We start from the raw sequence: 12,552 nt of genomic DNA, 5'->3' as shown, positions 1-12,552 counted from the left end.
GGAGGAATCCCAGGCTGAAGAAGAGGGAGGACAGCCAGAGTCCCTCCAGAGGGAGCTCTCCCCAGCAAGCAGCCTGGATTCCTTAGAGGAAAGTGCACAAGCCATAATTGATCTGCCACAACGAAGAGCTACTCAGAGACGGAATCAATTGGCTAAATACTTTCAGCATTAAAGTGGCAACAGCTGGGTTTGGGTGTGGTGCTCTTGGGAAAGGCTAAAAGGCAGACCCATCCTTCCTGGCTTGTGGAGTTTTATCTTTGAGAGTCGTGGGACCTGACTGTGAACTTTGGCGTCTTGGAATCCTGGTTTGTGCCTTTGACTATTGAAACCTTGGGGGGGGGGTGGTGCCAGCAAGAAGCTTGCTGTATTGTCTGGACATCAGGACCCTGCTGTACCGTATTATATCCTGTCTGTTGGGAAGAACAGGTTTTCCTCTGTGCTTATTTTTTCCAGTTATAAAATACTTTTGGCTTTTACCAGAGTGTCTGGCTGTTTTTTCCAGTTGGTGTTGAGGTCTGGGGGAACCCAGACAGAACACATTATAGCAGGAATTAGGGGGAGATTCTTAAGAGCGCCCCCCCCCCCCCCCCAGGTACACTTACTTGTTTCCTTTTTCCATTCTCCACCTCTTTAACTTCCGGCTGATTTCAACCAAGTATTCAATGTCGTAGAAGCGGTTGGAGAGATACTGCAAGATCCCACCTTTCTGGGGATCTTCGGAAGTGCTCTTAAACCGACAGCTGAGGTTGAAGGAGGCCAAACGTCTGCTTGGCCGGAGCTGGAGAGAGAAAACGAAGTAGATGCCATCTTTTCTACAAAGAAGACAACTCGGGTTTCTGGAGCTAAGAAGTGGCATGAAAGCTACCATATTTCTATAGGGTTTCCTTAATTTGGACTCTTGGTTCTCCTTTCTTCCCGCCAGTGATCATTTATTCCAAGTTTATGCTATTAAGTCTCATTTGAAAAAGTAAAATACGTGTGTGTATATGTGTGTGTGTGTGTGTGTGTGTATATATATATATACACCGTTCAAAAAAATAAAGGGAACACTCAAAGAACACATCCTAGATCTGAATGAAATATTTTGTTCTGTACAAATCTGAATATGCTGACAACAAAATGAAATTGATTGTCAATCAGTGTTGCTTCTTAAGTGGACAGTTTGATATCACAGAAGTTTGATTTACCTGGAGTTATATTGTGTTGTTTAAGCGTTCCCTTTTTTTTTTTTTGAGCAGTGTGTGTGTGTATATATAAAACAATTGCTGCCAACCTGCCTTCCATTGAAGACCTGTATACTGCACAAGTCAAAAAGAGGGCGGGGAAAATATTTACTGACCCCTCACATCCTGGACACAAACTGTTTCAACTCCTACCCTCAAAACGTCGCTACAGAGCACTGCACACCAAGACAACTAGACACAAGAACAGTTTTTTTCTGAACGCCATCACTCTACTAAACAAATAATTCCCTCAACACTGTCAGACTTTCTACTAAATCTGCACTTCTAATCTACTAGTTTTTCTCATCATTCCTTTCACCCATTTCCTCCCATGTTGACTGCATGACTGTAACTTGTTGCTTGTATCCTAAGATTTTTATTAATATTGTTTCTTCATTGCTTATTTGACCTCTATGACAATCATTAAGTGTTGTACCACATGATTATTGACAAATGTATATTTTATTTTATGTACGCTGAGAGCATATGCACCAAGACAAATTCCTTGTGTGTCCAATCATACTTGGCCAATAAAATTTGTCTATTCTATTCTAATTAATTTAATTCATAATAATTTATTCGACTTGTATTCCGCCCCTCTCTGAAAATATATATACACTGCCCAAAAAAATAAAAGGAACACTCAAATAACACATCCTAGATTTGAATGAAAGAAATATTCTCATTGAATATTTTGTTCTGTACAAAGTGGAATGTCCTGACAACAAAATGAAATTGATTGTTTTGTTCTGTACAAAGTGGAATGTCCTGACAACAAAATGAAATTGATTGTTTTGTTCTGTACAAAGTGGAATGTCCTGACAACAAAATGAAATTGATTGTCAATCAGTGTTGCTTCCTAAGTGGACAGTTTGATTTCACAGAAGTTTGATTTACTTAGAGTAATATTGTGTTGTTTAAGCATTCCCTTTATTTTTTTAAGCAGTGTGTGTGTGTATGTATCTGTGTGTATATATATAATAATTAATTAATAATAATTTATTCGACTTGTATTCTGTCCCTCTCCGAAGATATATATACACTGCTCCAAAAAATAAAAGTTTGATTTCACAGAAGTTTGATTTACTTGGAGTAATATTGTTTTGTTTAAAGTGTTCCCTTTATTTTTTTTTTGGAGCAGTATATATAGTTTGTGAACAGTAGAGTTTTAAGGTGAATATTGGAAGTAATAATTTAGGCTATTGTATATACTAGAAGAACTGCATTATTTGGGCTGGAAGTTCCAGGCACAATTGTGGTTGAGGCGTACCTGCATCCTGCAACAGGTAAGTTTTGTGGTTGTGGAACCAACGTAAGAGGATGAAGGATACAGCCCAACTGCAAATTGGACTCAACCCTTCATGGTTTTTGGTACAAGCTGCCCTCGGCTTTGACACTGACTTTTCCTCGAATTAACAGCACCACCAGCTGGTCAGCAATGTTTAGCTACACAGCAAGTAAATGCCTACAGAGATTCTCAGTCGTCCAGTCCTTGGTTGTGCCAAAAGTGCTTTTTCCAAACTGGACTTTGCTGGGGGGGGTTTTCAACTGGACTTTGCTGGGGGGGGTTTCAACTGGACTTTGCTGGGGGGGGGTGTTTCACTTCTTGTCCAAGAAACTTCAGAGCTACATTTAACCGGGTGACTAACCTAACAACTGCAGTTATGCACTTAGTCCACTTAGCACCTGTGCAAGAAATAAATTCACTTAACAACGGTCTTGCTTAGCAACAGAAACCTGGGGCTCCATTGCCGTCGTAAGTCGCGGACCGCCTGCATTTTCAGGAAGCAAAGAAGCCCCTTTGCAAAGGTACGAGTGTTTTCCCCCTCCCAAATTCAGGGAACAAACGTGCAAATCCATGCACACTTATGATGCCTGAATTGGGAAGGAACACACACAATAAAGGCAAAATAAATATCTAATAATGCAAAATATCTGTGGACAAAGGAGGGTGGGGAGTTAAAGGAGAGGTTAAGTCTTTTTGCTTCATTGCCCTGCATCGCAAATCTAAGTGTCGAGTTCAAATCCGGTGTATTTGCGTTGAAATGGGTTTGCCACGAAAAAATAATAATAATAATTCCACTACAAGCTACTCACCAGCACCGCCGACGCCATCTTTAAGCGGGTCACGTGACTCCCGCCGTGTCTTGAAGGCGGCCGAAAGGACCTTTCTCGTGACCGGCTGAGATTGCGCATGTGTATATCTTCGGGCATGCTCAGGAGAGAGAAGGGAAACTCCTCCCGCCCTTTGCTTCCCCTTACTTGGCATTAGCGCCCCTTGCGGTATAATGTTGGAATTAGTTGAATAGGTGCATTCAAATAGAACAGTACATCTGGAAAGGACGCAAACCTTGATAAAAATAAATAAAAACAAAAATAAAAATCTATTAAGTATTATTATACTAATAATTATTATCATTATCCAAAAAAAGTCTATTACTGTTTTTGATGATGATGATGATGATGATGATGATGATAATAATAATAATAATAATAATAATAATAATAATAATAGAAACATAGAAGATTGACAGCAGAAAAAGACCTCATGGTCCATCTAGTCTGCCCTTCTACTATTTCCTGTATTTTATCTCAGGATGGATCTATGTTTATCCCAGGCATGTTTAAATTCAGTTACTGTGGATTTACCAACCACGTCTGCTGGAAGTTTGTTCCAAGCATCTACTACTCTTTCAGTAAAATAATAATATATACATCACACAGTCCTAGATGCTTGGGAAGTGTTTGACTTGTGATATTGTGATATGAAATCCAGCATATAAATCTCTTTTGTTGTGTATTACTGTTTTTTGTGAATAAAATAATAATAGATACAATTGCTTCAACATATCACCTAAGAGCAACAATGAAAAGTAATGTACGGTTCCTTCTAGTTACACTACGTAGTGTATTGCCAATAGAATAGAATAGAATAGAATAGAATAGAATTTTTTATTGGTCAAATGTGATTGGACACACAAGGAATTTGTCTTGGTGCATATGCTCTCAGTGTAAATAAAAGAAAAGATAAATTCGTCAAGAATCATAAGGTACAACATTTAATCCTCCTTGCCTTTTGCAAACTTCTAAAAACCCATCTATGTCACCAGGCTTGGGGAAACTGACATTCCCCCGGCTGTTCCATTTTATGTATGGTTTGTTTGGATTGTATGACTGTTTTTTATAAGGGTTTTTAAAATTGCTTTTAATATTGGATTTATATCTCATGTATTACTTGTTGTGAGCCGCTCCGAGTATTCGGAGAGAGGCGGCATACAAATCTAATAAATAATAATAATAAAAAATAATAATTCAATTCAATTCAATTTATTAGATTTGTATGCCGCCCCTCTCCAAAGACTCGGGGTGGCTCACAACAATAATAAAAACAATATAACAGTAAACAAATCTAATATTAAAAGAAAAGATATATAAAATCCCAACAATTAAAACCACACAACACATACATACCAAACATAAAATATAAAAGCCTGGGGGAGGTGTCTCAGTTCCCCCATGCCTGGCGATATAGGTGGGTCTTGAGTAATTTGAGAAAGACAAGGAGGGTGGGGGCTGTTCTAATCTCCAGGGGGAGTTGATTCCAGAGGGCCGGGGCCAACACAGAGAAAGCTCTTCCCCTGGGGCCCGCCAAACTACATTGTTTAGTCGACGGAACCCGGAGAAGGCCAACTCTGTGGGACCTTATCGGTCACTGGGATTCGTGCGGACTATAATGATAGTCCAGGTGGAAATAAGCAATTAAATCATATCAGGGACCAGTTCTCCTTGTGCCCTATGCATAGAAACATAGAAACGTAGAAGACTGACGGCAGAAAAAGACCTCCTGGTCCATCTGGTGAGACCACATTTGGAATACTGTGTTCAGTTCTGGAGACCTCACCTACAAAAAGATATTGACAAAATTGAACGGGTCCAAAGACGGGCTACAAGAATGGTGGAAGGTCTTAAGCATAAAACGTATCAGGAAAGACTTCATGAACTCAATCTGTAGAGTCTGGAGGACAGAAGGAAAAGGGGGGACATGATCGAAACATTTAAATATATTAAAGGGTTAAATAAGGTCCAGGAGGGAAGTGTTTTTAATAGGAAAGTGAACACAAGAACAAGGGGACACAATCTGAAGTTAGTTGGGGGAAAGATCAAAAGCAACATGAGAAAATATTATTTTACTGAAAGAGTAGTAGATCCTTGGAACAAACTTCCAGCAGATGTGGTAGATAAATCCACAGTAACTGAATTTAAACATGCCTGGGATAAACATATATCCATCCTAAGATAAAATACAGAAAATAGTATAAGGGCAGACTAGATAGACCATGAGGTCTTTTTCTGCCGTCAGACTTCTATGTTTCTATGTTTCTATCTCGTCTGCCCTTATACTATTTCCTGCATTTTATCTTACAATGGATATATGTTTATCCCAGGCATGTTTACATTCAGTTACTGTGGATTTACCAACCACGTCTGCTGGAAGTTTGTTCCAAGGATCTACTACTCTTTCAGTCAAATAATATTTTCTCACGTTGCTTTTGATCTTTCCCCCAACTAACTTCAGATTGTGTCCCCTTGTTCTTGTGTTCACTTTCCTATTAAAAACACTTCCCTCCTGAACCTTATTTAACCCTTTGACTTATTTAAATGTTTCGATCATGTCCCCCCTTTTCCTTCTGTCCTCCAGACTCTACAGATGGAGTCCATGAAGTCTTTCCTGATACGTTTTATGCTTAAGACCTTCCACCATTCTTGTAGCCCGTCTTTGGACCCGTTCAATTTTGTCAATATCTTTTTGTAGGTGAGGTCTCCAGCATTTCATAATCGCGTGACATGTCACAGTTCGGCGCGGCATCTCTGAATACAGAGATTGACGGGTTAATTTTAAAATCTCAAAAAGGAGGACAGGTAGGAGGACCACTTTTCCAGGAAGGACAGAACCTACAAAAGGAGGGTTGCACTCCCCAAAGGAGGACTATGGGTCACCTTACAATCCCTCCTTGAGCCGTTGACACCTTGGCAGTCGCTTCCCATCTGCATTCCTTTCCACCAACGGATTCGTCTTTCGTGGGGTGATTCATAACTTCCTCCTTTTCTACTTCTGAAATTTATCGCCTTTCGCGTAGGATGTTCTGCCCTTCTCGTACAAGCTGTACCGCTTGGCACTGCCGTCCTTCTGTCCTGCCCCCCTGGGCCGGCTCCGCTCTCACTCACCTGGACACCTGTGAACTTTGAATTACCTGCCTTGCTGGCAGCCACAGAATGAGGTGTGGATTTTCAAAGCACACCCGAGGCATTTTCGGGACAAGCCCAGCAGGTAAACAGCTTCCAGGTTCACCGAAAGGTAAGGTAGGGTGGTTGCTATGAGTAAATTACCTGCTCAGGTATTATTCTCCCCATCTCTTCCCCTCCCAGGTCACTTTCAGAAGTTTCACACCTTGAAGCAAGCTGTCCGTTCTTCCAGAGCTAACTCCGGAGCAAAACAGGGCCCTGAATCCAACCTCTAAAACAAAAAATTAAATTACATTTAAAAATGGTCTGGTTTTTGACCACCTGGTGACTTCCTCTGGGAAAACGATTCTTGGTCATTGTATTTTTTGGAGGGTGAAAATAGCTGGACATCCCATGCTGAAGAATTCGATGGAGACGTCCTGAGATGGAATGAAAAAAGCAAAGAATGGAATTGGGAAGGTAAGTTCGGATTGCCTCGAAGTTGGGAATCTTTTGAAAATCCTGCTCTTCAAACTTGGTGGAACAGGAAATGAGGAATTTATTTGTTTATTTGTTTGATTATGATCCCGCTATATAGAGCGCTGGTGAGACCACATTTGGATTACTGTGTTCAGTTCTGGAGACCTCACCTACAAAAAGATATTGACAAAATTGAACGGGTCCAAAGACGGGCTACAAGAATGGTGGCAGGTCTTAAGCATAAAATGTATCAGGAAAGACTTTATGAACTCAATCTGTATAGACTGGAGGACAGAAGGAAAAGGGGGGACATGATCGAAACATTTAAATATATTAAAGGGTTAAATAAGGTCCAGGAGGGAAGTGTTTTTAATAGGAAAGTGAACACAAGAACAAGGGGACACAATCTGAAGTTAGTTTGGGGAAAGATCAAAAGCAACGTGAGAAAATATTATTTTACTGAAAGAGTAGTAGATCCTTGGAACAAACTTCCAGCAGACGTGGTAGATAAATCCACAGTAACTGAATTTAAACATGCCTGGGATAAACATATATCCATCCTAAGATAAAATACAGAAAATAGTATAAGGGCAGACTAGATGGACCATGAGGTCTTTTTCTGCCGTCAGACTTCTATGTTTCTATGTTTGTTTTATTATTATTATTATTATTATTATTATTATTATTATTATTATTATTATTATTAATTGGATTTGTATGCCGCCCCTCTCCGCAGACTCGGGGCGGCTAACAACAATGATAAAAAACAACATGTAACAATCCAATTTAATAAACAACTAAAAACCCTTTTTATAAAAACCAAACATACACACAAACATACCATACATAACTAGTAATGGCCCAGGGGAAGGAATATCCTAACTCCCCCATGCCTGGCGACAAAGGTGGGTCTTGAGTAATTTGCGAAAGACAAGGAGGGTGGGGGCCGTTCTAATCTCTGGGGGGAGTTGATTCCAGAGGGCCGGGGCCGCCACAGAGAAGGCTCTTCCCCTGGGGCCCGCCACACGACACTGTTTGGTCGACGGGACCCGGAGAAGGCCAACTCTGTGGGACCTTATCGGCCGCTGGGATTCGTGTGGTAGAAGGCGGTTCCGGATGTATTCTGGCCCAATGCCATGTAGGGCTTTAAAGGTCATGACCAACACTTTGAATTGTGACCGGAAACCGATCGGCAGCCAGTGCAGGCCGCGGAGTGTTGCAGAAACGTGGGCGAATCTAGGAAGCCCCACGATGGCTCTCGCGGCCGCATTCTGCACGATTTGAAGTTTCCGAACACTTTTCAAAGGTCGCCCCATGTAGAGAGCGTTGCAGTAATCGAACCTTGTTTGTTTGTATATTTAGTACTTTATATGCTGCCCAATTACAATGGACTTTGGGAGGTTCACAATAATAACAATAATTTAGGGATTAGTACATTATTTTAGTATCTTAAAGGCAAGGGTAGGTTCCTCCTAATTCGGACTGATTTGCCTGAACTGGTAGTGAACCACTGATGATGTCAACAATGACATCACTGATCCAGTTCTGTCAGTACCAGTCCGTGGGCAACACCATCTTTTTTTGAATTTTTAAAAAAATATTATTATTTTATTCTGAGCCTGCTCAGAAACCAAGTTTCCGGCCCTGTGCATGCGGTTGCCATCTTGTTGTAGACCTCCCCTGTGCCTGATTTTTTTAAAAAATTGTATTTAATTTTTTTGGGGGGCCCATGTGCCCATGTAGCACAGGAGAAAGCGAACCGGTCGCGAGATAAGTTGGAACTCACCGCCACTCCAAGATGCATTTTTTTGCCTTTCAAAAGGCCACTGGACTGGATTTGTTTGAGGAAAGAGAGGAAGACATTATACTTCTAAGGCAAGAATTTTCATCCATGAGGAGTTGGGCGGCTTAGAAATTTAAATAATCAATAATACATAAATAATAAATGCGCACTACAGAAGTTGGAAACATCCAACAATGGGAAACACTGGAATTTAATTTTTATTTAGAAACTAGCTGTGCAAAAACTCTACACATTACCTATACCCATAAAGACTACCTATATTTATATACCTGTAAATATATAAATATAAATTATAGGTATATTTCTATACTTATAAAAACTACCTATGTAAAGGGCGTAGAGTGGTGCCTCTACTTACGAACTTAATTCGTTCCGTGACCAGGTTTTTAAGTAGAAAAGTTTGTAACGCTCTCTACATGGGGCTACCTTTGAAAAGTGTTCGGAAACTTCAGATCGTGCAGAATGCAGCTGCGAGAGCAGTCATGGGCTTACCTAGGTATGCCCATGTTTCACCATCACTCCGCAGTCTGCATTGGCTGCCAATCAATTTCCGGTCACAATTCAAAGTGTTGGTTATGACCTTTAAAGCCCTTCATGGCATCGGACCAGAATATCTCCGAGACCGCCTCCTGCCGCACGAATCCCAGCGACCGATTAGGTCCCACAGAGTGGGCCTTCTCCGGGTCCCGTAAACTAAACAATGTCGGTTGGCGGGCCCCAGGGGAAGAGCCTTCTCTGTGGCGGCCCTGGCTCTCTGGAACCAACTCCCCCCGGAGATTAGAACTGCCCCTACTCTCCCTGCTTTCCGTAAAGTTCTTAAAACCCACCTTTGTCGTCAGGCATGGGGGAACTGAAACACCTCCCCCGGCCACGTACAATTTATGTATGGTATGTTTGTGTGTGTGCTTGTTAATATAGTGGGGTTCTTTTTTAAACTATTTTAAATACTTAAATTTATTGAATCTATTTGGATTTATACGATTGTTTATATTTTTGTTGTGAGCCGCCCCGAGTTCGCAGAGAGGGGCGGCAAACAAATCTAAATAATAAATAAATAAGAAGAAGCAATTTTTCCCATAGGAATCAATGTAAAAGCAAATAAGGCGTGCGATTGGGGAAACCACAGGGAGGGTGGAGGCCCTGTTTCCTCCCAGGAGATTCCTAGAGAGGCCCCACGGAGGCTTCTCCCTGCCTTTTCCAGCCTTGTTTTCTCCCAGGAGATTCCTAGAGAGGCCCCACAGAGGCTTCTCCCTGCCTTTTCCGGCCTTGTTTCCTCCCAGTAGATTCCTAGAGAGGCCCCACGGAGGCTTCTCCCTGCCTTTTCCGGTTACAGTTTCAGAGGCTTGGGTTTGTACCCGGAAAATGGTTCTTGAGAAGAGGCAAAAAAATCTTGAACACCCGGTTCTTATCTAGAAAAGTTCATAAGTAGAGGCATTCGTAGGTAGAGGTATCACTGTATTTCATAAGGGAAGGGATCCAGCTAGTGAATGATCAATTCCCACTTCCTGTAACTTAACAACTAAAACACTCACTAAGATGGCTGGACAGATGAGACAGAGTTCAAATCACCTTGAGTTTCGGGACTATGCTGGCTGAAGAGTTCTGGAAGTCAAGTCCACAAGTCTTCAAGTTTGAAGACCCCCCTCCTACACGGAAGGTTCTTCCAACGAACGAACTAACCCCGCCATCTTTTCCTATTTAGCTCTGAAAGAGGAAGCCAACCCATCTCGATGGAGACCTGGACGAGGGAAGAGGAGGCACCTCCCTTCAGAGGGCTGCCCCCCTTACCTAAGGTGTTTTGGGGGGCTCATCCGTCTCAAGACCCTCTCCCTGAAATGCCGGAGCAGGAAGAATCCAGACCCCTGGAGGGGCACCCCATCACCCTCCATGGAAAAATCTCCTGGGTGCAGAGAGAAATGGTGAGGATCTTCACTTTGGCTTTGGGGGGCCTGAGAAGATGGGACCCAGGGGAAAGAGCCTTCTCTGTGGCAGCCCCGACACTCTGGAATCAACTCCACCCGGAGATTCGAACTGCCCCTACCTTCCTCGCCTTCCACAAAATGCTGAAGACTCACCTCTGTCACCAGGTGTGGGGGGATTAATACCCCCCACTTTTCTGACTTCTGTATCATGATTAGTTGGACTGAGTGTATATCGGGGTTTCCCAACCTTGGCAACTTGAAGATATTTGGACTTTAACTCCCAGAATTCCCCAGCCAGCGAATTCTGGGAGTTGAAGTCCAAATATCTTCAAGTTGCCAAGGTTGGGAAACCCTGGTGTACTGTATATGACTGTGTAGTGGCTGATTTTATGATAATGTATTTTAAATTAGTTTTTTAATTTTTTAACGTTAGATTTGTACTGTATCGTATTGCCGTTAATGTTGTGAGCCGCCCCGAGTCTTCGAAGAGGGGCGGCATACAAATCTATTATTATTATTATTATTATTATTATTATTATTATTATTATTATTATTATTATCAGTACAACACAGCAAACGAGATCACTACGCTGGATTTCGTATTTCATCACCAGTCGGGCGCTTCCCAAGCACCTAGGACTGCGTGATATAGCGGCGAATTATGTTTGCCGATCCCAGTAAAGCAGCCTTTTGCAATTGACAGATGGAGATTTTGTCAATTCCGAGGGTTTTCAAATGTCCGTTGAGATCCTTTGGCCCTGCGTCCAGCGTGCCAAGTACCACTGGGACCACTTTCACGGGCTTATGCCAGAGTCGTTGCAGCTCGATTTTTAGATCTTCGCATTTCACCAATTTCTGTAGCTGCTTCTCCTCAATTCCGCTGTCTCCTGGGATTGCGATGTCGATGATCCATACTTTCTTTTTCTCCATGATCACAATGTCTGGTGTGTTATGCTTCAGAATTCGGTCAGTCTGAAGTCGGAAGTCCCACAGTAGTTTTGCTTGCTCATTTTCAACCACTTTTTCGGGCTTATGATCCCACCAGTTCTTTGCCACTGGGAAATGGTAGTTCCGGCACAAGTTCCAGTGGATCATCTGTGCCACAGCATCGTGTCTATGCTTGTAGTCAGTCTGTGCGATCTTTTTGCAGCAGCTGAGTATGTGATCGATTGTTTCATCTGTTTCTTTACAGAGTCTGCACTTTGTATTATTATTATTATTATTATTATTATTATTATTATTATTATTATTATTATTATTCCTTCTCCATAGCTGCGTCTGCGAAGGATCGATCTAGCCCTGTTCCATCACCTCTACCTCCTGGCCTTGGAGATCCAGGATCTCAGCGAGTTGCATCAGGAGATGGTGAACTTCTCAAAGGAAGATCTGGGAGGGGAGGATGCCAACCGAGCTGGAGACAGGAAAACGATGGGGCAGGAAGCAGCTTTTGAACTAACCATCTGAAAAAATAAGACACAAGCTTCCCGTTTCAATCCACTGGACAAAATGTAACCGGACAGCTAGACATCTAGATAGCTTAGAACTTTGTTGCCTTCAATCTGATCTAAATCAGTGATGGGCTCGTACAGGTAGGGTCAGGTAGGCAGAACCAGTAGAAAAAAATTGAATATTTTTCTAATAATAATAATAATAATAATAATAATAATAATAATAATAATAATAATAATAATAATAATTTATTAGATTTGTATGCTGCCCCTCTCCGAAGGCTCGGGGCGGCTCACAACAATAATAAAACAGTGTGACAATATAAACAAATCTAATATTAAAAAAGCATTTTCCTTCTGGGTTCTGGGTATAATAATAATAATAATAATTATTATTATTGTTATTATTATTATTATTATTATTATTATTATACCCAGAGCCCAGAAGGAAA

General features: G+C 41.5%; 1 protein-coding gene and 1 long non-coding RNA gene across 3 annotated transcripts in view; one reads left to right on the top strand and one right to left on the bottom strand.

Annotated features, from left to right (window-relative positions):
• Positions 1-3,452, bottom strand: part of DMAC2 (distal membrane arm assembly component 2) — a 7,981-nt gene extending 4,529 nt beyond the window's left edge. For both annotated transcript variants that reach the window (XM_070763663.1, XM_070763664.1), the window contains exons 1-2: positions 3,321-3,452; positions 603-778 (exon numbers count right to left, since the gene is read on the bottom strand). In XM_070763663.1, coding sequence (XP_070619764.1) covers positions 603-778; positions 3,321-3,437 — 293 coding nt within the window. In that variant the 5' untranslated portion in view covers positions 3,438-3,452. The remainder of the gene's footprint in view (positions 1-602; positions 779-3,320) is intronic.
• Positions 3,453-6,653: 3,201 nt separating this feature from the next.
• LOC139174044 (uncharacterized) lies at positions 6,654-12,465 on the top strand. The gene is made up of 3 exons (XR_011560290.1): positions 6,654-6,926; positions 10,433-10,649; positions 11,925-12,465. It is a non-coding gene; the product is annotated as an uncharacterized lncRNA (long non-coding RNA).
• Positions 12,466-12,552: the final 87 nt, after the last annotated feature.

Source organism: Erythrolamprus reginae, chromosome 11 (assembly GCF_031021105.1).
Source record: "Erythrolamprus reginae isolate rEryReg1 chromosome 11, rEryReg1.hap1, whole genome shotgun sequence".
NCBI lineage: Eukaryota > Metazoa > Chordata > Lepidosauria > Squamata > Dipsadidae > Erythrolamprus > Erythrolamprus reginae.
The sequence above is the reverse complement of the archived record's forward strand: the minus strand, read 5'-3'. Positions and strand labels throughout refer to the sequence as shown.